This window comes from Chiloscyllium punctatum, chromosome 10 (genome assembly GCF_047496795.1).
Source record: "Chiloscyllium punctatum isolate Juve2018m chromosome 10, sChiPun1.3, whole genome shotgun sequence".
Classification (NCBI taxonomy): domain Eukaryota; kingdom Metazoa; phylum Chordata; class Chondrichthyes; order Orectolobiformes; family Hemiscylliidae; genus Chiloscyllium; species Chiloscyllium punctatum.
Genome location: NC_092748.1, coordinates 57,449,398 through 57,475,863, shown reverse-complemented (window position 1 = coordinate 57,475,863; position 26,466 = coordinate 57,449,398). Strand labels below are relative to the sequence as shown.

At 37.7% G+C, this 26,466-nt stretch overlaps 1 protein-coding gene across 2 annotated transcripts in view; it reads left to right on the top strand.

Moving 5' to 3' along the window:
• The window catches only part of LOC140482187 (integrin alpha-6-like), an 84,800-nt gene extending 61,011 nt beyond the window's left edge, over positions 1–23,789 (top strand). Inside the window, exons 11-26 of one of the 2 annotated variants that reach the window (XM_072579239.1) lie at positions 512–573; positions 659–825; positions 1,754–1,894; positions 2,374–2,492; positions 5,293–5,482; positions 6,069–6,149; positions 6,321–6,400; positions 7,373–7,447; positions 7,576–7,678; positions 8,595–8,768; positions 9,465–9,563; positions 9,650–9,766; positions 9,873–9,971; positions 12,937–13,062; positions 17,862–17,999; positions 20,339–20,493. In XM_072579239.1, the coding sequence (XP_072435340.1) occupies positions 512–573; positions 659–825; positions 1,754–1,894; positions 2,374–2,492; positions 5,293–5,482; positions 6,069–6,149; positions 6,321–6,400; positions 7,373–7,447; positions 7,576–7,678; positions 8,595–8,768; positions 9,465–9,563; positions 9,650–9,766; positions 9,873–9,971; positions 12,937–13,062; positions 17,862–17,972 (1,744 nt within the window). In that variant the 3' untranslated portion in view covers positions 17,973–17,999; positions 20,339–20,493. Of the gene's footprint in view, positions 1–511; positions 574–658; positions 826–1,753; positions 1,895–2,373; positions 2,493–5,292; positions 5,483–6,068; positions 6,150–6,320; positions 6,401–7,372; positions 7,448–7,575; positions 7,679–8,594; positions 8,769–9,464; positions 9,564–9,649; positions 9,767–9,872; positions 9,972–12,936; positions 13,063–17,861; positions 18,000–20,338 lie in introns of both variants that reach the window. The other variant, XM_072579238.1, reaches the window with a different exon arrangement.
• Positions 23,790–26,466: the final 2,677 nt, after the last annotated feature.

Below are 26,466 nucleotides of genomic sequence, written 5' to 3'. Positions count from 1 at the left end.
TTCAATGTGACATTCAGGCTTGTTACGTCGGATGTGTGGTGAGGAAATGATTGAACTTGGGGACAACTGCTAAAAATGTTTAAAATGCTAGAAAACTGAAGAAATCTTTTCAAAATGTTCTTATGAGAATCTGGAAGTTTCTTGATGCTATGTTGTCAACATGGACTGATCAGGAAAGCTGTGTTCAAAGCAAGCTGTGATATAACTGTGTTACAGGCTCACTAATGAAAGCTTATATAAAACAATTCATTTGAGTAAATGAATTATATTTAAATGTTTATTATACTGGGAACAGTACCAAACCAACGGAAGATTATTGTTTTAATGCAGTCAAAGAGAGCTTTTATGTTTTTCTATCTATTCTCCATTGTGAAAGGAACTTGCATCCAAATTGTGACTCCAGGATCTAACTTTTTCTAATTTGTTCAGCCTACCCATTCCTATAGGAACTAAGAAATGGGTAATTAAAAGTTATGTGTATACTAAAACATACAATACCTTTTCTTTACAGTATGAGCGTCAAGGCATGCTTTATGTACACAGCTCATCCCAGTGGTTTCAATTCCAGGATACGTAAGTGAAAGAAAAATCTCCCCTGTCATTTTTGTATTTTTCTGATTAGCTATTAAATTGCTAATATGATTAATTCCCTATTTAGTTGTAAACTATTGGATTGAAGCTGACACTGCAAGACATAAGATGGGTCGGAAGCCGAGAGTCAGATTTATTTCTCCTGGGGATATTTCCACTAACAATGTGACTGGCAGTCTCATATTAAACATGCAAGGAAAAGAGAAATGTGTGACTAAAGAAATGCAACTGCAAGTAAGAACTTCTTTATATTAAAAATTTAGGCAGTGTCCTTTTATTGGTGTCTGGAGCTGTATTCATTTTAAAATAATCTTGACATCCTTATTTGATTCAGTATATTAAACCATCAAGCACATTGGGGTAAAATTTTTCAAAGTTAACTTTAGTGAAGGATGATACATACTGGAGGTTATTTGGTGCACTATACAAATTTATGTAACTTGTTTCTTCAGGGGTCGGGGAGTCGAGAACTAAAGGGCATAGGTTTAGGGTGAGAGGGGAAAGATATAAAATAGACCTAAGGGGCAACCTTTTCACGCAGAGGGTGATACGTGTATGGAATGAGCTGCCAGAGGAAGTGGTGGAGGCTGGTACAATTGCTACATTTAAAAGGCATTTGGATGGGTATATGAATAGGAAAGGTTTGGCGGGATATGGGCCGGGTGCTGGCAGGTGGGACTAGATTGGGTTGGGATATCTGGTCGGCATGGACGGGTTAGACCGAAGGGCTTCCATGCTGTACATCTCTATGATTAGAAGACAACCTATTTAAATTGATTTATGAAATGTTAATTCCATATTGAATGTATAAGTATGTAGACTTAGTTCCTGATTTGGGACAGTCTGATATTTAAGATGGCTGTTATCTGGCAAAATGCTATCTTGGTGGTTTTTATGCAGAAAAGCCTTTATTTAGTTGGGGCCTCCTGGGATTCAAACCCAGACAGCCAAACATTAGCCCATGTTTCTGGATGACTAGCCAGTGACATTATTGCTATGCCACAACCTCCACCCTCAATAGTGCCTTGCCCATTAATTGGGCAGTTAGAGATTAGGCAGGCATGTTAATGTCTTTTCAGCACTAGACTTTGTTCTGTATATTAAAGGAAAGGTGGCGATAGGGTGACATTGCTAACTAATCCACTTCATTTTGAATATTTAGGAGCCTATCTATGATATACTACACCCTATTCCCATATCAGTTGGAGTACTGCTCAAGCAGTCAACACGCAAGAAAAGGCAAGATTCCAACTTAATTGACTTGCTTCCTGTCCTTGAGAAGAGTGACCCTCAGCGTACAGAGGTTAGGATTTACTTTATTGTTTCGCTAATTTATATGGCATGTGCGTTTGTGGGTTCCTTCAATATATTAATTCTTCACTGCAAACTTTAACCACAATTTGAGCTTATTTTAGCTATCTAACTCTTATACCTTTTAAGAGAAGAAAATTTTTATTCTGTGGTGAATGTTTTCATATTTTAAATACAAAAATCTTGAAATGCTGCATTTTATTCCTGTTAAAGTGTACAACAAATGAACTATATGTGTGCGTATTTGATTGGTGTGATACTTCCTATGATCTGAAGTGCAAATGCAAATTACACAGGCATTTGCTTTGGCTATAAGCAGAGCACACACTGGAGTACCATTATAGGCAACGTCTCAAGTTGTCATGGGCTAGCCTGAGATTTCTGTTCACTGAATAGCTTCTGTAAGTGTATTTCATGCGAAAGTTTCGAGGTTGTACTGTTATGGATTATCTAATTATTATTTTGATACAGGTTGAATTTTTGAAGGAAGGCTGTGGTTCTGATGGCATTTGCAAGAGTAACCTCAAGTTCGAATATGAATTTTGCTTCAGGGATCAAAACCAGCAGAATAACTTTATTCCTTTACCTAAGTAAGTCTTTAAATGACCAATTTGATTTTTGTTTCAACATTTAAGCAAAGTTGTGAAATGGACCTATTTGGTTACTGTTAAAAGCTGTAATGATAGAGGTAACATCTTTCAATTTAAGAGGTGTGATCTTGGTAATAGTTCACATATAATTGTTCGTTAATTCAATTAAGAAGTAAATAAAAAGAAGTCATGCCTAACCTAAACAGCTCAGATCTCCACAACTGAGGAGCTTTGAACTTGTTCATTTGAAGTTGTAAATCAATAACAATTGCATTTATTTAGCATCTTTTGCTCATTAAAATATCCAAAACTCTGAATCACAGAGCCATGTAGCAACAATGGGGCAGTTGACCAAAAGTAAATTTTTCAGGAGTGACTTAAAGGAGGAGAGGAAATAGTGAGGAAAGTAATGACTTACAGTCTAGATGGCTGAAGATATGCTCACCATGAGAATAACTAAAATTGAGGAAAATAGAGAGGCCAGAATGAGCTGAATTCTGATATCTTAAAGCAGCAATGGACTGGAAGAAATTAGACCTGGGGTGGGCCTGGGCCATGGGTGGATTTGAGAACAATGTTGAAAATTTTAAAATTGATGCCTCATTTGAAGCTCAGCAAATGTGGGGATAATCAGGGAGTGAGCAAGGATAAGTGCACTGGGTTTTTGGATGATTTCAAGTTTATCAAGGGAGTCCAACCAGGAGTGCATTGGAATAGTCCAGTCTGGAGGTAACAAAGGCAGGAATGACATTTCAAATGCCGTTGAGCTTAGGTAGGGGCAAGGTTAGAAAATCTTAAGAAGTAGAATTGATTGGCCTTGTTTATTGTTTCAGACAGTTGGATACTTTTGGTGTTGAGGGAATGGAGATCGCAGCAGGGACTGAAGCCAACTGGTTCAGTAATGTTCTTTAGGGAAAGAAATTGACCAAACTTGCCTTTTCTGGTTGAAATGTAACTCCAGACCCACAGCAATGTGGTAGACTCTTAACGATGGCATCCAGTCATCAGAGGGTGGTTCAGGGAGTTCTCAAAATTGATTCTGAGCTTCTTAGAATATCATAACCTCAGTTCAGACATGGACAAAGAATTATGTTGCTGATCCCACCTATTGCTTTCACTCCACTGAAGGATCTTTGCTCTGTCGTATTGATTACCTTTTGGAAGCACTGATGATAACAAGGGAACAGATTGTACTCTGCATGGGAGCCTTCCATTTCTATCCATTTCTATTAGCTCAGTAGCACTTCTCCTGGCTGAGCTGGCCACGTGCTGGGGGAAAGTTCGAGTCTGCAGCACGTGGTGAGAAACTAACCAGAGGAAGAGACCAACTTGAGTGTGGTTTCACTAATCTATCTGTCACAGATGCATCTTTCTGACTTTCGGTTGGAGTGAATGTCTTTGTGCAAAAGACCTTGCTTCACATTGAAGATGTGCTTCATTATATTTGGTGTTACTGCCGTATGAAATGGGATCAATTCAGAGCTGATCTATAATCTCAAAATTGGACCAGAATTGCATTGCACAGTGATCTGTAATTGCTATGTGCCTCACTTTACCACCAAGGCAGGGGCCTTGTTAAATGAATACACCAGGAGCAGCCTAGGCATACCAACCTGGTGAAGCTCGAAGTCAGGGCTACAAATAAATAGAAAAAGCTATGTTGTTGTTTTTGACAAAGCTAAACGATTTTCTTAGCCAGTGGACCAAATGGAAGCTCTGCGGTTGTTTTCCAGGATAGCACTGGCAACAACCTGACAATGTGGATAATTTCCAAGCAACGTCCTTTTTACAAAAAAATAGCAAGGCAAATTATGCACAAATCTGTATTGTGATGGATTATTCTCCACGTGAGCTGGCTGGCTGCAGTAACATGAAAAATATTCAAAACCATTCAGGAAAAAGCAGCCCGTTTAGTTGGCTCTCCAATTACCATCTCAAACCTGCTCATCTTCTGCCACCACCAACTCTCAGGATGGCCATTTGCCAGGGATCTTTTTGACAGCATTTTCCAAATCTCTTCTATAGTCAGAAGAACAATGGCAGCAGACACATGTATCACCAGTTGCACGTTACCTCCAGGCTTCACCCATGTTAACTTTGGAAATATATCACCATTCCTTTACTGTAACTGGATCAATATCATTGAATTATCTTCCTAACAGCTCTGTAGATGTAGCCAGGCCACAGATAGCAGTGATTTGAGTAGGAGGGTCACCAACACCTTCTCAAGGGCAATTTGGAATTAATAATAAATATTCATTATCAGTCATAACCACTTTCCCTGTATGAATTTTCTTTAAAATCTGGAGTCTACCCAATATTTAGTAAGAGTAAATTTCTGCTCATGAAGTTCTGGATTGCTGATTGAGATAATGGAGCAGTCAAGAGGTAGTGAGGTGATGTGATGTATGACAAGTAATGCCGTGTTTTCAGATGTCAATGAGGACAGCATGTAAATGAGAAATGGGAGAGCTCCTACATAGATCAGAAGACACAGGGGTCACTAGAGGTATTGGTGCAAGATGAGATGCCATCAGTTGTGATATTCTGGGTATGATTTAGACAAATATGAATAGAACTAGATCAGAGCAACCCTAACCATGGAGAGCATTGATGGAGAAGAGTGTGCCTCAATATGAAAAGGCCTGAAGACAGGTCAATAATCACAGCAAGGGTGCATTTAACTTTCATCACGTAAAATGTCATTTTTGACTTTGAGAGCTTTTCAAAATGGGGGCAATACTGAAACTTGATATGGACAGATTCAAACAATTCAAATTAATTCTTTCTGCTTCTTCAGGGATAAAACAATTCCAGTATTTAAATTAAAGGACCAGAAGGATATAGGTCTGAAAATAACTGTTACTAACAAGCCGTCAGACCCCAAAAGACCAGAAGAAGATGGGGATGATGCACATGAAGCTCACCTGACTGCAACATTTCCAGACACTTTAACCTACTCTACATATCAAGCCCTGACATCAAACTCAGTAAGTGCTTAATTTATTTCTCCAATCATTCCCTTTCTTAATCCCTGTTCTGAAGTTGCTGATCTTACAGATCTGCTGTTGTATAGATATCAGCAGTCCAACATTACCCTATTCAAGCCAACCCTGTGAGACAGGCAGTGAGTGTGATTCAGCTTGGCATCTTTGAAGCCCAATATTGTCAGCACCTAATGCCTATTAGGGATGTTAACTGTCCAAAATGGAAATCCTGTCCTATTCCCTTCTGCTTTTACCACTGCAAAATAACTCAGCAAATTGATCTTCGATTAAGATAAATGCTCGGCACAACATTGTGGGCTGAAGGGCCTGTACTGTGCTGCACTATTCTATGTTCTATATTCTATGTTGTAAATTATAAAGATCCAAGTGGAAGCAGCTAGATCATCTTGAACATATCCATTTCCTATCTATTTCAATAGGAGTTACATAGAGCAGTACTTTTATCAAACAACCATATAGGAGAGCTAAATTCTTGTTCTTAATTGTTGTCTCTTTTCCATACCTATTTAATTATTTACTGTGAAATTTACAGACATTTTACACATGTATGGCATTGTTTTTAAATTAGGACAAAATATTGTGCACAGCGAATCAGAATGGGTCTCAAGCAGTGTGCGATTTGGGGAATCCCTTTAAAAGAGGATCTGAGGTAAGCTATTTTTCACTTCAAGTTGTTAGTCAAATATATTTAACTTGTTTATATTTCCTAAGTGTGAAATTGTACCATTAACATTAGTGCAATTTCTGACTTAATATATTTTTCACTCGGCTCTGATTTGTGTTTAACATAAATCTAATATGTTAGCCATTTTGGTTTTAGGTTGTTTTCTACTTAGTCATGAGTACTGCAGGAATTACATTGGACACCAGGAACCTTAATATCAATCTACAACTGGATACGTAAGGCTAACTTAACATTTCTATTTTATTTAAATTAATATATATTTAGAATTGCAGCTGCTGAAGAGGCAATAGCATCTTATAAATAAGGAGCAAGGGTATGCCATTATTGCCCCTCACTGCTTTGTCAATGCTAATCTGGTTGTTTCCTCAAATTCCCAACCCTAGTAGATTTTCATCTACTTGCTTAACAAAAATCAATCCACTGCTGCCTTTAAAGTATTCAAGGATTCTTTTGCCACCTTTTCACAAAGAGAATTTCAAAGATTCGTGACATTCTCTGAAAGAAAATTCTTTGCCATTGCTCTGTTTTAAGTGGGTGATCCCTGATTTTTAAACAGTGCCCTCTACTCGTTGATCATCCCATAAGAGGAAACTTCATCTCCACATCAGTTCCATCAAAATTCCTCAGGGTTTTGGATGTTTCAATCAAGTCACCCAAACCTCCAGCCTAGCTTGTCCATCCTTACTCAATGAGACAACTGCCCATTCCACATATTAGTCCGATAAACCTTCTCCAAACTATTTTCAATCCATGTACATCCTGCCTTGAATAAGGTGACCAATAGTGTACACAGTACTCCACACGTGATCTCACCAGTGCCCTGTGTAACTTTTGTATTCCATTCCACTCAGAACATTCTGTTACCTTTCTTAATTACAGAACTTTGCTGTTTGAGTATACGCATGTTTTGCATGCACATGGACATCCAGATCCCTCTGCTCCTATTTCGTACCCTTATTAGATGTTCATGAAATGTAATTCCAGAAGCGATTACTGAATAATAATCAGAAGTACCCAGACCAGGTTACTATGGCCATTTAGCTCCACCAAACATCAACAAATTCAAACCTCGACTTGCGATCTTCTGAATTACTTGCTGCCTTGATCAGCTTAGCTACCAAAGAGCCAACTTTAATATTTTGATTGATCAATTATTTTGTGATTGAGTCTTTAATTTCCATTTACAGGACCAGCGAACAGGCTAATGTGTCAACAATTGCTTCTGCTCAAGTTATGTTTGAACTACTTTTGTCTCTGGTTGGGTGAGTAAAGTGTCCTGCTTTCTGTCCTTTTGGGTGTGAATATATTCTCTATTGTGTCTGTCTGCTGCGTTAAAGGAAATAAATAGAATAAACATTGAAGCATAAGTCATGTCATTCTGTTTGAACAGTGCTGCCAAACCATCTCAAGTTTATTTTGGAGGTTCCCCAATTGGTGAGAGTGCTATGAAGACTGAAGAGGATGTAGGGAGTTTGATTCAGTATGAGTTCAGGGTAAGTGTAGCAACATAGAGTCATAGAGATGTACAGTAGAGAAACAGAATCTTCAGTTCAACTCGTCCATGCCAAACAGATATCCTCAATAAATCTAATCCGATTTGCCAGCATTTGGCCCGTATCCCTCGAAATCCTTCCTACTCATATACCCATCCAGATGCCTTTTAAATGTTGTAATTGTACTAGCCTCTGCCACTTCATCTGACAGCTCATTCCATACAAGCACCACCTTCTGTATGGAAAAGTTGCCCCTTATGTCCCTTTTAACTCTTTCCCTTCTCACCCTAAATCTATGCCCTCTAGTTCTCGACTCCCCCAAACCAGGGAAAAGACCATATCTATTAAACCTATCCATGCCCCTCTATAAGGTCACCCCTCAGCCTCCGATGCACCAAGGAAAAGAGCCCCAGCCTGTTCAGCCTCTCTCTATAGCTCAAACACTCTAACCCTGGCAACATCCTTGAAAGTCTTTTCTGAAGCCGTTTCAAGTTTCACAACATCCCTCCTTTAGCTGGGAGATCAGAATTGCACACAATATTCCAAAAGTGGCCTGACCAATGTCCTGTACAGTCAAATGACCTCTGAACTCGTATTCTCAATGCTCTGACTATCCTATCTACCTGGGACTCTGCTTTCAACGAACTATGAACCTGCACTCCAAGGTCTCTTTGTTCAGCAACACTCCTCCAGGACCTTACCATTAAGTGTAGAAGTCCTGCCCTGATTGCCTTTCCAAAATGCAGCACCTTATCTTTAAAAGTAAGTTGTGATAAAATTTCCTTAATATTTTAGATGTTAAATAAAGTGCAAAGTGTTGTTAGTTTAAAACCTTGCCTGGTTACTGACTGTAACTTATTAAACAATAAAAAGAATTATATTGATTTACACTTCAAAATGTGTTCTTTCCCCACAGATAATCCATTTGGGCACCTCACGTAAAACTCTGAACAATACCTGGCTACAAATCAGTTGGCCAAAAGAAATAAATAATGGAAAATGGCTGCTGTATTTGGTGAAAATTGATTCAAAAGGCATCGATAATATTAAATGCATGCCTGAAAGTGAAATCAATAACCAAGAGTTAAAGGTAATTAATAGTTGATTTTTAACTCTAAGCTGAAATTGATTTATAAGATTATTGTGTCTTGAGCATAATAAAGCATTGCTTTTATTGGTGAGTTCTGCTATCACTAACGCTAAGTTGAGTGTTTCTCATACAAGCAGTCATTTTTAGTAAGTAACCTGATTTAGGGAGAATTTTTACTTTTCATAGAAGCCAGCTTTAACTCTTATTTGTTTGTCATTTTTAAAAAAAATGTTAATAGTAAGGAGGAGCACACACGATAGCACAGGGGGAAGAATGAAAAATCAGTATTGTGATATATTGTCTGTGGAGTGTGTTTATATAGTTTCTTTCATGCAGACACTTACTCTCCCCTCATTAAGAGCATTGGTAGAGGAGAATAGTCTTCTAGTATGTCTCTCAAGTAACTGTTCTTTATGACACACATATAATTTCCAGCAATGAGCACCTTCAGGCTCAGGAACTGTAATGTAGTTTTTTTGCTCTCATTTTCTAGCTGGGAAGTGAAGTGTTTATAAAGGCCTAAATGCTACATCAGCTGAGATCAGGTAACCTAGCACAATTTGGGAATAACACTTCAATCTTTGTGATCTAGTTAGATCTCAGATATACATTTCTATTGACAACATCTATTTGCAGACATAATCCACTAATTATTGTGTGATTTTTTGTAACCTATATGCAGTTATTTTATTTCAGGAAGTTCCTAATCAAATAAGGAAAAGAAGACAGCTTGAGGCCAATGGACCCAAGAAGTCAAGAATAACTTTATCTCCTAAAAGAAAATATATAACTCTAGTAAGTACAGATAGGGATCCAAAACTTTTGTTTCAAAATTCTTTTTGTTCCAAAACTGACTGTGAGACTATACAAACATTCTACAGGATTGTGACCAGATGAACACTACTAGATGTGTTGATATAAAATGTCCCCTTCAAGGACTTGATAGCAGTGCATTCCTGGTTTTACGTTCAAGGTTATGGAACACCACTTTCCTAGAGGTAAATATAAACTGAATAGTGATTGTTAGTCTTCTGTGTATGTGAGCTTTTAAAATTATTTTTAATATAATCCTGTGCGTTTAATATACTTTCTGTTATTTAACAGGAATTTTCCAAATTGAATTACCTTGATATCATTGTTAAAGCCACGATAATTGCTGATTCTCAGGCCAAAAACATTGTGATAAATAACGCTGAAACTAAGGTAATTTACTTGTGATTAAGAAGAAAGTAAAGGTACAGTGTTTCAAATCCAGCTATCTGGAGTTTTTTCGTTGTGCTACATTGTATTAATTTTAATTGTTGTTAAATGAGTAAAATAACTTGTTAGTTTCTTGAGGTAAGTCCTACCTTGGCTCGGTGGCATACTGACAGGTTACTGACGTTGTGTACCTGTCTTTTTCTGTGCTCCAAGGAGTCCAAGTGACCCTTGTTCAAAACTGTGCAATTCATATCAGCCAAACTAAAATTCAGCAAGATCCAAATTCTGGCAGAGACTCAATTCCTAGGCTGCAGCTCTAGAGACACATTACAGGTAGGTAAACAGCATTTCAAGTAAAGCCAAAAACCGTTTTGGACAAAATAAAGTTCTCATGATTTAATTTAAACACAACATATATGTGATAAATAATGTTTTAGATTAGATTCCCTACAGTATGGAAACAGGTCCTTTGGCCAGCAAGTCCACACTGACCCTCCGAGTAACCCACCCAGACCCATTCCCATACCCATACCCTATATTTACCCCTGACTGATGCACCTAACACTATGGGCAATTTATCATGGCCAACCCACCTGACCTGCACAATCTTTGGATTGTGGAAGGAAACCCACGAGGACATGGGGAGAATGTGCCCGTCAGGCGCCCGAGGTGGGAATCAAACCCGGGCCCCTGGTGTTGTGAGACAGCAGTGCTACCCACTGAGCGACCGTGCCTCCATGTTTGTTATTACTGATTAATACCTAACTGGATTGAAACTCTGTGTAAAAGATGTCACCAAACTTACATTTTATGCTCATCAGAACATTAAGGAATGATGGCAAGTAAACAATAGACACATTAATCATTATTTTCCTTTGTCTACTGCGGGTAATTGTCCAGAATGCATTTGACAGTTCCAACATCGTAAATTTGTAACAAAGTAATGGATTAATTCTGGGATAATGAACATGGACTTGTAAAAGCAGGACCTAGAGTCATAGAGGCCTTCAGCACAGAGAAGGGCCCTTTGGCCTTCTGCGTCCACTCCGGTCACAAACAACCACCCAACTATTCTGAACCCTTTTTTCGAGCGCTTTGTCCATAGCCTTGTATGCCTTGGCATCACAAGTGCACATCTCAATACTATCTAAACATTATGACGGTTTCTGCCACTACCAATCTCACAGCCAGTAAGTTCCAGATTCCTCCATCCTTTGGGTAAAAAAAGATTTCCCTCGCATCTCCTTCTGCCTCTCAACTTAAATCTGTGAATCCTGGTCATTGATTCCTCCAATACCTAGAAATGTTTCATCCTGTCCTCCTAATTTTATATATCTCAACCTCTGTTATAATGAAACAACTCAAATCTGTCCCAGTCTCTTGCTTCATAACTGAAGCTCTCCAGCCCAGGCAGCATCCTAGTGAATTTCCTCTGCACCCTCTCCTGTGTTATCACATCTCACCTATAATGTGGATTCCAGAATTGCACACTATTCTAGCTGTAGTCAAACTAACGTTTTATACTAAATGATTTCAAGCAAAGCATAAGGGTTCTAGGAGTGACAGGAATGAGGTAATGTTTTGTCTGGCTATGTCTGCTTTTCATGTGTGTGAATCCAATAAAAGATGTTCCCTAAATTGAGGTATTCAGAGATCATAACAATATGGATAGGGAGCTGGCTAGGATATAAAGATGGTGCAAAGAGACAGTGGTTTGGCTCCGAAGGTCTGAAATTTCCTCCATAATGGCTCTGCCTCGACTCCTTTTAAGATGATGCTTAAAACTCACACCTGCTATAAAATCTCTTTGTGGTCTTTTTTTATCCTTATTTTCTTTCTTCATGTCCCTGTGAAGCACTTTGGGGTGTTTTACTATATTGAATATGCTCATAAATGAAAATGTATTTGTTTCTGGAGCTAATAGAATGTAGGTCATGATATAAGTTATCTATCTATCTATTAGGATCACTTTTGTTTGCTAATTACATAAATAATTGAAAAAAGACACGAGTATTTTGGAGCTTGCTGATGCCAAATTTGAGTGGATGGCCAACTGTGAGGGAGAATGACAGGAGGACATTCAGCATGGGAATTTAGATAACTGAGTGACAGGTGCAGGTCATGTGTGGAAAAAATTGTTTCCCTTTTTAAGAAATGAAAAGGTTATGTTGTAAAAATGGATTATCAAAGTTTTAGTCATTCAGCAAGTGGTTTTTTATATCTATATTGAACATAAAAGTAAGGAGGTGATGTTGAGCTACACTTGGTGCAGTTATGAGCATGCCAGAGTGAAGAGTGCCATTGAGGCCATAGTAAAGTTTAAAAGGTGGGCCAGGTTAGCAGCAGCTCAGAATGAAAATGATGCAGTTATTTCACACAGAGATATCATGGATGATCAAACCGTAGTTTACAAGGTTATAAAAGATTTTGAACAAGTAAATTGTGAAAGATTACTGCTAGTGGTTTACAAGTAATTGACTAAGAACAACAACTAGAAGGATTAAGGGAGAAGGTGGAATGTTAATGCATGTGAAGACAGTTTCAGGTACATGGGCAGCTCCTGCTATAGCTGTGAAAATCACATGGTGCTAAGCTACTAACGAAGATGTTTCAAGATCACTGAAAAGACATCTGCCAGACAGGGCCCTCTGCTGACAATTTCACTTTAAACTGTAATTGATGGACATGCTTTTCTCACTTTTCCAATGGAATGGATAAAGCCACACAATATTTGAACATTGCATCCTGAATGTCCATGTAGTTCTCTCAATCACATGCAGGCAATTTCTTTTTACGAGCCCACAGTGCATATGCAACAGGCACAAGTGGTGTCTCCCATATTGGAAGATGTTTAATTTATTTTAAAAACATTTCCAGTCGATTTTAAATTAATGAGTACAATGGCAGATGGTCAATCTTGTGTTTTAAAAAAAACCTGATATGCAACTTTGTTATACTGTTCTTTCAGGTGCGAGTCACAGTGTTCCCTGAAAAAACTGAGAATCATTACTTTGGAGTTCCTTGGTGGATTGTTTTTGTCGCTATCCTGGTTGGAATTTTGCTGTTGGCGCTTCTAGTATTTTTATTATGGAAGGTGAGTGGCACTAGAGAGGATGCAAGTTGAGCTAACTTCAAAGAAATTTGGTCTGCAACCTGTCCCTGATTCCACGTGGGAGTGGTACAGCTTGAACTTGTAAAATATATAAAGGTTTCAGTATACCAAACCTCTGATTCAGTAGCTTATGTTTATCTATCAAGGGTAAACTACAGGACAAAACTTTATTTCATCCTAAGTTTTCCATTTATCATTCTTCATGTTTGAGCCTTGGCAGTGAGTTAAGGTATTACATTTATTCAGGAAGATTCTGTTCTCACCTAAAACTTTCCTAAATGCGTACTCTTCCCTAAAAAGGTCACTTGCTGGCAGCTAGAAGTATGAGCCATGCCTGGTTTTCTTCTTTCTAAACCCAGGAGACCTCTGTCCTGATATTGTGCACAAGAAAAGCTAACTTTGCACAGGCTGAGAATTGAACCTGGTCTCTCTGTGGTGTAATTTGATGTTAATATTTCTTGTGCAATTTTACTACCTATTGAGGTGCTAACTTTACATTGGAATACAGTTCCAAGAATGGTGGTAACTCTCTGGTCTTTGACTTCAATGACATTGTAATCCCAAACAACAGTGTTTGTCTGTTTGTGAAAAATGTCATAGCTGAACCTGCCCTACACTTGCCCTATACCCACAGATATTTATTCCAACAGAGTTTATAGGATTCAAATCATTTGGATCCTTGTCTGATATTGTAAAAGCTTTTACAGGAATTGTCTTAGCTCATTTTTTTAAAAATGGGCAGAGCACAGGACATGGTTAGTTGGGTAATTTAGATCTGTGCTGGCAAAATGGCATATTCTCTCAATATGCTTTGTCATGATCCATCTGGAAATCTCCCAGTCTTCTCTAAGAAGATTATCCTCAGCTTCTCCAATCTAACACTTAACTGAAACCCTCATACCTCAGAATGTAGACTTTGTTTCTTATTTTCAGCCTGTCCTTGTCCTTTGTACCAAAATGGACCATGTCAAATTTCTTTACGTTAAACTTAATTTGCCACCTATTCCACCAAAATTGTCTGTCTTCTTGAAGCCTATCATTAGGCTACACACAGTTCAGTATTCTTACAAGTTTTGTATCTCAAGTTCTACTTTTTTATTTCAAAATCTGCAAATTCTACCCAGTACACCAAAGTCTAAATCATTAAAACATATCCCGAGCAACAGTGATCATGGTACTGACCCCTTGGAAACTCTACTGTATACAGTCCTGCCAAATGAAAAGCAACTGGGCAACACTGCTCTAATTCCTGTAACTCAGCCAATTTCCAGTACATGATTTTACTTCTTATTTCATGCATTCACAGTGACAACACTTTATAAAATTTTTTTGGAAGTTTACATAAATCACTCATTAATCCACACTTACTCAAGCAACTGTTAGTTTTATCCCAATTGTTGTTTCTGAAACATTTCTCACCACCTGTAGTTGCAAAATTTAACTTAATACTATTTTTATTTGAGCAAAGGTATAACATTTGCAGTTCTCCTGTTTTCTGGCACATTCAATGCATCTTTGAAGGATTGGTAGATAGTAATTTCTGTTGACATCCTCCAATGAATCATAATTCATCCTGGTGACTTACCAACTTTCAGTGGAGCTAGCCCATTCAATATTTTCTCTTTATCATTTTTTAACCAATTCGGTATCTCAAATACCAGCCCTTTCATTATGATTTTAGCAGCGTCAATTTCCTTCAAAATGCAATGTGGGCAAAACACGTAGTACCTCAGCAATGTCCCCCTGTGTCCATGCTAAAGATCCTGATTTCCCCACACACCTCTCCTTATTACCCATCAACTATATATAGTAGTCAACGCCCTCCCTTACCCATGCGGATACATTCCAAGACCTACCGCCGAAGCCTGAAACCACGGACCCATTCATTTAAATGAGAAATTTACCTTCCCGGCAGCTCTCGGTCCCTGGTTCCAGAAGGTTCCTTATAATATGTTTGGGCCATGATAAACTGCAGGTAACTGAAACCATGGAAAACGATTCTGCAGATACGGGGATCACCCTGCATAAGCTTAGGGAAGATGTTTGAATTCTACTTTTATTAGCTGCAAGTTCTGTTCTCAAACTTTTTTTAACTTATCCTCTGAAATTTTTTCAGTCTGGTTCTCTTAATTTATAAACACATCATTTGTTATATATTCCACACCACCCCCCTACCCCTGCCCACCAAGGGTACATACTTAGACTATACATGAACTACCTTTTAAAGGTAGCCCATTTTTTAGCACAGATTTGCTGATCAGTTTTTGCTTTCAACTTATCCAAGACAAATCCATTCTCACCTAATAAAGTTGGCTCTCTTGATGAAGTGTTTTTAATCTAGATTACTCCTTGTACTTCCTGCACTTAATCTATACCTTAAGAGATTCTGATAAACTGTTGTCTAAATATTCTCCAACTGATACATATCCCATCTCAAAACCCAGAATCAGATTCAGCAATACTTTCTTCATTACTTAAATGAGAATCTTCTAATCAAGAAAATTCCATTGAGCATACTTCTTTCCTCTGTGCCTTTTGTTACTATCAGATTATGTTAATATAAATTGAGTTTCTATTGTCGTTGCACTGTAATTATTGTAGCTCTCTTCAAATTTGCTCCTCTTTATTCTCTTTTATCAACATTGTTGTTCCTCTTGCTTTCTTTTCTTCTCCATCCATTTCTTGAATACCTTGAATTTTGGAATATTTAGTACCCAGTCCTATCCTTTTTTTTGAGCTATCTATTATCACTATAATATCATATTCCTATATGGTTACCTATACCTACGGTTCACCAGTCTTCCATACCAAAGCCTGTGCATTCACGTGCATCCACTGCAAACTAATTTAGACTTTATTGCATTCTGTTTTAATCTTTGCCCACTTGATTTCTTATTGTAATACAATGTGTTTCTCCCAATTTTTTTGTGAACTTTGTTTCCCTTTGGAATTCTATATTCTGGTTCCAATCATCTGTACCAAGTTAGTTTGAATCATGGCAATCTGCCCTGGAAGACATTGGCCCCAGTTTTATGGAGGTTACAACCCTTCTGGCCAGTTTGCACCCAGTCTTTCCTTCAGCTGCATGTAGTGACCTGGGGATCTAAAATTCCCCCTCAACCATTTCCTGATCTGGCACATGGCAGTGGGAGCAATTCAGAGATCACTAGATTTGTGAGCTTCTTTATTAATCTTACGCCTTGCTCTCTGAACTCTGCTGAGGAGACCTTGTCTCTTTCTATCTATGTTATTGATACTGATATGGGGCATTATTCAAGACTGTTAACAGACAAACACATACCACTGCCTCTGTTGCACTGCAATCACTTTGATATTCTTGACCCTGACGCCAGACAGACAACTCACTGTTCCAGATTCATGAGTCTTTTCACGTAACTATTGAATTCTCAATTAGTATTGTTTATCTTTTCCCTTACTGCCCTTGCTCTCCCTTATATGCAACACCATGTTTGATGCCATAGATCTGATTGTGGCTGCACTTCAAGGAACCTTTGCCCTCCCCAACACTCAGAAGTGAATATCAGTTGTAAAGTGAGATTCACTCAGATGAACCTTGCACTACTTGCTGCATCTCCCTTGATGATCTGGTGGTATCCATTCCTTCTCCACCTCTATTCTCTGAAGCTGCAGGCTGAACACACCCAGAGTGAGCTATGCAAGTGGCTCCTAGCCCCTAGGATAGGTGCCAAGTGGAGCTGATGCTCTGAAACTTGGAGCTTTAACTCGCTTGGCTGATGGTGCTTCCCACGTACTTGATTGTTCACAACATGCACAGAGCTTCCCCATGGAACAGGATGTGTACCTAGCAAAGCTAAGGTATCCTGCCATACCTCTACATAGTAACCTTCAAAAATAAGCTTAAAGTTTATCACTCGATTTCATTATTTTTCACCAGATTTAATTATTCAAATTAATTATCTTAGCCTTGATCGTGATCTAAGGATCTAAGTATTTTAGATTAAATTAGATTCCCTCCAGTGTGGAAACAGGTCCTTCAGCTCAACCAGTATACACCGACCCTCTGAAGAGTAACCCACCCAGACCCATTTCCCTAACACTATGGGCAATTTAGCATGGCCAATTCACCTGGCCTGCTCATCTTTGGACTGTGGGAGGAAACCGGAGCACCCAGAGGAAACACATGCAGACACAGGGAGAACGTGCAAACTGTGTGCACACAGACTTGATATGTGATCCCTTTCATTGTGTTGCTTTGTGCACCCTGCATTCAGTTTCACTAATTCAGGACAGAGATGGAACCTTCTGGTTATGATACTTGCATAATGCCTTTGTTCTCTAGGATATGAGATGGAGGAAATTTACTTTTTATGTACCTCATTGAGTTCTGTTGTAAAGCTTTCGGTTCTGGAGCTTGATATTAGAAAACGCTTAATATTTAGTTGGATTTTTAATTGGCTATTTACTGAATCTTGCTAACAGTTCCAGAAACTACAGCAGACAAACCCTCTTGGGTACCCTTTACAGGGGCCTTAAAGATTCTCTTAATCTCATAATCAATTCAATAAAGTGTGATGAGTCAGAATATGATGAGTTTGAAATTTGTAAGTGCCAAGTGACCAATTCCTTTATTTTTTAAAAAAAATGCATTTTAAAACTACTGATGAATGTGTTCTGAAACAGCATGTGTTTCATAAAATGATATCCACATTAACATTAATTGTGCAGCTTTTCACCATAGTGTGTACTGATAACTGGCCTTTAAAAAAATTGTGATTATTACACCACTTGTTTTCTTGTAGCTTGGCTTCTTCAGGAAAAACAGAAAAGCTTCTCACAATGTTCCTTGGTATTCCAAGGCTGAGATCTCCGTTCAGCCGTCTGACAAAGAAAGACTTACTTCTGATGCATAATGTTGACCCACTTCCCTCATTAATTTGGTAAATAGTCCAATGGTCTCCGATTCATGGCTTGGAGGGGCATGGTGTGTGGAGCTTGGCATAATTTTTACTCCCCGCTTACTTCCAACGCACAGCATTAACATCTAATCAAATCCTTTCTCTGTCATTAAGTTGTTTTATGATGTTGGGCTTTGGCGGTGGGGAGAATTTAAGGTTGACACAGAATTCAAATCAATGAGAAAACAATTTTTTTGGATCGATGAATTGCCATCTATATTTAAAGGCATATATTTATTCAGCTAGTTGTAACATATAGTCATTTAAAAATCTGAATTTACAATGTTATTCTTCACTAAGGAAATAAGAGAAAATTACCTAGTATGTTACACACTAGACATGTAATATAAAGCTGCTATTAAACTAATTGAGACATTTGGTACCACTTGCGTGTTAATTGCAGCCTATTAATGACCTTTTGCATGGAAACCTGTGTGGGAAATGGTGCTTTTTCTTCAGGTCACTGGAAATGGGAGCTTTCATTCTTCGGTTCTTCTGCAGGTTCCAGCTTTCAGAATGTATATCTGAAATATCTTTCTTTACTTTTCCTCTGTTGCTATTTGGAATGCTGTGTACAGAACTGATAAATGTGCTGCATGTCTACATTGTATGTTTTGTAATGGGCATTAACAAAAAACCTTTTTGACCTTGAATTACTGTTTGAGATTCAATGATTGTTGTTGGTCAGATACTTATAGTCTGTAATTCTTTCCTTTCATGAGCCAAAATATAGGGCTGTGTTCAGAGGTAGGTGTGTGTGTAAATGTCTGCTGCTTTCTCCATATCAATTTGCAGTCTCTGCCCCATCCCAGGTTCATTTACCAGGAAGTGGCTAGGAGGTGCTGTACTACCTGCCCACTGCATGGGTAACTCTTTGAAAACATTGTTGGCGAGTGACTGAAATTAGCCAGTAGGTCTCTAGGTTTCTGGATGCATTTGGGAACAGCATAGTTGCAAGGAGGCAGTTACCTGGAAGGTGATCATCACTTTAGACAAACCTAGAGGTCGTCCCCTGGTTTCAGTTTTAGCCACAAGCTGTCCTGTAGCCAGACTGCTGAGACAATTTTCTTCCTCATCCTAATGTAAAGCTAAAAGTTAGAATAGGTGCAAAAAAAACCCAAAGAACTGCGGATGATGGGAATCAAGAACAAAATCTGAAATTGCTGGAAAAACTCAGCAGGTCTGGCAACATCTGAGGAGGGAAAGCAGAGTTAACATTTTGGATCCAGTGACCCTTTAGAACTGTTCTTCAGTTCTGAAGAAGGGTCACTAGACCCGAAATGTTAACTCTGCTTTCTCTGCACAGATGCTGCCAAACCTGCTGAGTTTTTCCAGCAACTTCTGATCTTGTTAGAGAGTGTGTGTCTCTGTCTTGAGTGTCCTCTCCCTCATTCACCTGAAAAGGCATTCTGCTGCTGCTTTTTCTTTTCAGTGCGGGTAGATTTTTTTTTCTTTGCTCCCTTTGTTCCCCCACACTACCCGTAAGAGCGGTAGTTCTTATTTTTCCCAGCACCCACGTCATGTGTGTGCAGGTGTAAGACACCGTGAAGAATGAGTGTAGAAATCTTTATTCATATTCTACCACCAGGAAGAAAGGAAACAACCGAGTGGCCAGTGACAAGCAGTGCCCTTCTCGACAAAGGGTAATGCTGCATGATCACCTCAGTGAAGGGCCGGGCAGGGATTAAATCAAAATAGAGTTAGAGGGGGAAATAAGATACTACACTCCCTGCGGTGCCCACCTCTACCTGTACACTGGCAGATTTATTATTGGTCCTTTAACTTCATGACTCCACCCACTGGCCTTAATTGAATGATGAACCTCCCTTTGTCATTTATTGGCCAGTTCAGTGCACGTCAAAGCCAGGTTTCGGACTCCCATTTGACCTTGACAATACAATTCTGAAACCTACAGGAAAATGTCTTGTCTGAAGTATTTTTAAAATGAAACCATATATTCCAGAGTTATTGCTGCAGCAAGATCCTGGAAAAGCAGGGCACTGTAGGATGTCAGTTATAATGCTTGAGTTACCATCCTGGCTACAATCAGTGAACTGAACACAGACCATCTTACCTTGTTTTGTACTGAAGTTACTTTCTAAAAAGTAACTGTTGAAGGTTAAATTGCTTCTAATTGTTTGTGCTATTTGGTTATCTCTCAGCAGAATGACAAGCTCCTCTAAGTGACTGACACAAAATGTTTTATTTCTGGTGGTATCTCAATTAGAATGTCTGTGGAGGGTTGGCATGCTTCAGGTCAGAGGATACAGTGTTCAAAGCAATTGATTCCTCTAATTCCCATATTTCCCCTTGCTTTATAGTGTGGATTTTTTAAACGCTCCCATTATGATGACAGTGTTCCACGATACCAAGCAGTCCGAATCAAAAAAGAAGAACGACAAACCTTTGAGGATGTAAAATCAAACAAGAAATTTGACAAGAAACAGTGGATGACAACATGGCAGGAAAATGAAAGCTACTCCTAAGAACCATTGCCTTTGTATTGTTAAAATGTTGAATTTAGCATACCATAGTAATATGTACTATGTTGGTACTGCATTACTGTGCATTGATTTCTCTTCAACTGTCTGTAATCAATGGTTCTTGATTACAGAGATTTTTGTAGTGCAGCCCATACCACAGTGTGGTTGCCCTTCTTTAAATACACCCAGAATGCCTTCTGGATTGTTTGGATTTTGAACGACTCCATTGTTTGAAAGGTTTTGGTGAGTAAGATTTGCCTTGCACACCAAGTCTCCAGCAGTATGGGATTGAATTAGTATCGGTTCCAGAATATAGGTGTGAAAAACCTTCTAATTTAATTCAGTAACATTTGGTCCTTGTCATTTTTAATCTTTAATGTGCAATAGTCAACTGTGCAACTGACTATTGATTTTCAATTGATGAATGTGTTTCAGTGCCGCCAGGACCCAGTTTGTGTGATCAGAAATGAGTCAACATTTTGAACTGGGATTGAGTTTTAAACAAAAAAAAACTGTACATTTTTGTAAATAGTTATATATTTTAGAATGTCCTGGTATTTATTTTGTCATAAGTTGTGTCCTTTCACTCATCATTAGTATGCCACAGATGGCTAAGTTTCCCATCCGGGATAATAAAAATGTTGTCGATGCAACTTGAGTATAGAAGTTTAGATTTGAGTGAAAAAAGGTTTAATATCTAGAGAAAGTACTGACCAATTTGTCTTTGCTTAGATTTATTCTGGGTTAGTTTTGCCTCCCATATGGTGCTGAAAAGAAATGAAAAAATACCTTAATGAGCTTGCTAAGTTTGTTTAAAAATGGCCTGGTGCAGCATTCAGTTGATTCAGTTGTGTGGTCAAATCAAAAAGTAAGTAATTTGTTTCTTCCCAGACCTGAATGTAAGTGTTCTACTGTCTATAAAATTAAAGGAAAAATCGCAGACAAAACTTTATCTTTAATGTACAGAGGGTATATACACTCAAATTATAAGCTTGAGGAAGGGACAATTATGAAGCTTTGCTACAGGAGGAAAGAATACTGTAATGAAGTTTACTGTTTGAGAGCATGAATGTAATAAATAAGTTGTATAGAAGGAAGAAGAGAGGGTGATATGGGAGTGAAGAGAATAGAGCATTTTCCAAACTAGCTGCAATTATTAACCAAGGCAGTGGGTCTACTGTAATAATCGACTCTTTTGGGTAAGAAAAGCAAATGCGAAAACAGAAGTTTAACACTGGGTGGAGGTAGGGGAAGCTAAGAAGGGGATATACCATTGCAATGAAGAACTGTGAGGACTGTAAGCTATCTGTCAGGCTCTAGCAGAAAAAAAACAGTCTCACTTTTGTACCAGGGAACTTTCAGGCACCCATTGTTAGAAGTCACCCAGATTGTTTGTTTCTCTTTCAAGTAACTTATGCTTCATTTCCTACACAGTCTGCTAAAACACTTGGGGTGAATTCTTACTTTTGAGTGTTTTGCTACTTTTAGAATCCACTTTCCCTTTGTACTTTGTACTTCTCCAGAATGCTTGTGGATTTGCATTACTGCATAAGTAGCTGCTAGCTTAAAACATTTGGGTGCCTGCATAGCTAACTGGTGAGCTGCACAAAATACAAAAGAACAGTTACCAATATATGTGACTAACCCAGGTGGTATTACACTATACTTGGGCATCTCATTTTACTGATACTAACCCACAGTAGGTGCTAGTCCAGGCACTGGGACTATGACTATCGAATTCTTTATGATGGATGCAAATGGCGTGAATATTCTATATATGCTATTGTTGGAAAGCAATTTAAATTGGCTACTCTTTTGTGTAGGATTTTGAGGTTTTGGGATTTGACCTGTATCTTCTTTCTTCCTTGTATAACTAAAGTCGGGTGTAGCCTGCATAGTTACTGTTACTTGTGCAGATATCACTGCTGAGTCATGTCCTGAATGGTGAGCTACAGCTCCAATAAGTCTTTTCTTAGCTTTTACAGAACATTTATCAATGTGTCTTTGTGCCAGTAGTGTTTTATGAATTTGTTTTGTAACTGCTGTATTCTTCATGTGCAGATAGGACTGGTTTAGTTTGGGATAATGTTTGGCATGGACTGGTTGGACAGAAGGGTCTGCTTCCATGTTGTGTGACTTTATTTTGTGTTCATATTTTCTGCAATATTTATGTATTTTTGTTTTAGTAAGTTTGCAACATGATGCATTTTCCACCCATGTCGTATCACTTTCCCTGTCTCATTTTTGCAAAGCTAGCAAGTATTCTTACCCGGGAAATCTAAATCCAGTTGTTCCCAGTACACTGGGGCACAGTTTCATTAAGAATGAACTTTTAAATATTCTACACAACCCTTCCTCATGTCAAATTCACTGAATACATCAAATTCTTAAGTATTCTTTATTTCTAATTCATGTCTTCCAATAATTTCCTCGCCAGTTTATTGATTTCAGTAATTGATGTATTTCTGAAACAGAACAAAATATAGTCTTACAGTTGTAAATAACCTCTTGTAAAAGGTGTGGTAGGACAGAACTGATTAGGTTCACCCTAGGGACTTCTTGAGAAAGGATAAGGTTTTGAAAATTGTTTTTTGGTTCAGAAAGGCACTAATTATCAGGTACTTTAATTTTTTTGCATGTCTTATCATTCCATAGGTCTGCCCTGAAATATGTTGCCCCACATGACATTCCTCACAGCAATTACTTACCTTAGTTTCTTGGTAGTGCAAAGCTTAAACATTGCTAAGAAGAGACAAAAAGTCGAAATGTTTTGTAATCATCAGGAACGAAAAGCAAGAAAACCAACTTAGAACAGAAGCATCAATGTCTACAGCACGAGAAGTAGTTACTGTTTGATTTGACTAATCCTGGCATGGAGATGCAGTAACATAGTTAACTGATTAAACTTCAAACCAGGCAAGTTGACTCTGATCAGTCAGGGTGTTGCTATGAAAATGTAGCAGGAATTGGCTGTTTCCTTAGCAAGACAGTTGAGAAGCCCGAAAGGCAATCGTCAGTTTGATCTAGTTTCAACTGATGTCCATATTCTCCAGTATGGATCTGTAGATACTAATTGAATGGGACGCTGGGTGGTTTCATCCCTCTTCTTAACATTTAGATTCTGAAGTCAACTATAAATGCCTTGATTAAGCATAGACCAGAACTGGACAGAGTATGACTCAATTGGAATTTGGATGTTTTTCCAAAGAACTCTGATGTAATGTTAAATCTTAAACATGCATTTTGTAAAAACAAGTCTTGGAATTCATAAAATATAGTGACAGAGCTATCTCCTGTGATAATTGTGAGTATTTTGTTCATTCTTTCTTTTATCCTTTAGAAGCTAATCTTCTCACAAAGCTTGAATTATAGATGACACAGTAATGTGTTACTGTACCTCTTAAATGGAACAACATTAAATTTGTTCTGTACATTGTACAAAGTTATAACGGGGCAGTTTTGTTTGCCAAGCTTAATATCTGAACTATTCTTTAATGTGGACTGCTACTTTAACACAACATTGTCATTAAGAAATAATCTTAGTAAATGCAGTATCTTTAGGTTAGTCCACAAATCAGACTCAAAGCTTAACCAAGTCTTGTGACATCACAACAGATGTCACAGGAAGATCGGATGGCCTGTTGGCCTTTTTTGAAATTAAAATAGCATTTTGTAAATTAATTTATTTCATTTTCTGCATTTTTTAAGGACACATATTGAATGTTAAAATCTATTCAGCATAGAAATGAGAAGGCTTGCATTCATGGTCTTATGTCATTGTTAAGTGAATTTACATCAACTGAACACTTTTTGATCTGTAATCTCTACTGTGCTGCAAAGCCAATTAGCAGGGTCCCATAAACAGTGATCTTGCTTTAATCTTGGATCTAAAAGATAACATCTCTGCTAATAAAATGCTTCCGCTTTGCTGAATGGATTTGATGCTGAGATTCTGGAGAGAGGGCTATGATTTCACAATGTTTTGATTTGGTGGCAGGATTGCTACCACTTAGCAAATGCCAACACTTTTGGAGTGAATCAGAGGTAAAACTGTTCAACAGTGACCACAGAATTAGAACAATATTAGAGGTTCTCTACAGTTCCAGAAGTATGTAATATGACAGACATCATGTCTCTTGGCCTCTCAGCACAGTGTGATTTACTTTCATTCCAATGTCATTAACATTATTTATATTTCTTAGAAGTTTACCTATCACTAGAAATGTTAGGTTTTTAACAAATAAACAAGTTGTTATGCAAAGAGTGATTAAAGGGAAAATGTAAAAGAAGCACTTGAAATTAGTAGCCACTTTGATTAGAACTGACTTTCATTCGTTCATCTGAGCACATTTTCTTGTATTGCATCTCCAATACATTTTTTTCTTCTTAATTTAAAACCTTTTGTAGATGTTACCCATTTCAGTAACCCCGTAATTCAGTAATGGTGTAAGTGCTTTGAATGAAGACTGAAATGGTCAGTGGGCCAATGAATTGAGATCTAGTTATTAGCCGAAAGTTAATGATATGACAGTTCATCTTGCTTTTGAAGAAAACATAATTTCAGCAGTTTTTCAGTTGAGACATTTGCTCTACCTACAAATAAAGGATTGCTCCATATGTAGGTGATTATAATCTGCTGCAATTACCTGAATGTTCCTTTGCTGTGAACTATGTAGTTAGCAACAAATTTAGAATGGATTCATTCCATAAATTCCAATTGAACAAAATACTTCAAATGAAGTATTTGCATTTCAAATCATATTTTTTTCTCTCTCACTGTCTAAACTATACCTAATAAAACAATTTTTAAAAATCTTCTCTATTTTCAAATAATTTTGCTCGATACTGAAGATGTTCCATTCATACAAATGAATTGATGGAATTTGTGCAACTTGGAAAATTAGCTACACTGTACATTGTCAAATTATAGCCAACACATAACCCACAGCACCACAACTTGGGGAAAATGGCTTAGTTGTTGACGAGAGATTGAGATCATAAAGCAAATATGTCAGTTATGATATTAAAAGATAATTGAATGTTTACCTTTTATTCTGTCAGTGAAAATATGCATTTTTAAATTATGTTCAAATATTTTGTGATTTAAACAAAAATCTTTCAGATTGCATCTTGACTGTGAAGGGGGGAAATATAATACGGATAGGGACATTTAAACAAGTTGTTTTTCTTACAGGAACTGTATATTTTTGTTGAAAATTAGGTACTTTTAACTGTAATGGCAAGTCCATATTAAGGCAATTTTCATTTAGTTGAAACACCTCCTATTAATTCCCTATGTAGTGCGGTTTTATTCAAAGTTTCTCATTGTGATGTTTTATGTGAAAGAAAAGAGAACCACTGTATTGTGGCATTTGGCAAAACAACTAAATATATTTCTTTACATTCAGGATTGCCTGTGACATTTGCAAATGTCACAAAAAAGCATTTACCAGATAATCTGCTGAGAACTCCTTCTGTTTAGCTGCATGAGAGCCTATGGGAAACTTGAAGCTTTTGACAGCACTGTCTTCCATCCTCAGATACTCAGACTCTCTGATGAAATCTACTAGCATTACATGATATCTCAAATGGCCTTGTTTGAGAATAATTTTCAAGCATCATTATGTGTCCACTATTCAGAATTTGTTACTTGGTTTACTCTAGATAATTAAATTTCAAAATTTAGTTAATCCAATAAAAACCTGGAAATGTTAACTTTAGCTTTCCGTTATGTGTCTGTTGATGCAAGTATCTCTTCATTTTCCCTGTTCCCTAGAATATACTTTCATGTGTATGTGTCATGTACAGATAGCTTGATGGTGGAACAGGCACTAAAACGCAAGTAATGATTCATGGCATTGCCTTTTAGCATTACACTTGTCAAGTCCATGTAAGAGTTTAAACTTTTTTTGTTGAATCTAAAGTTGTTTGACAGATTAAACCTGAACTTTCTAAATACAGGTATT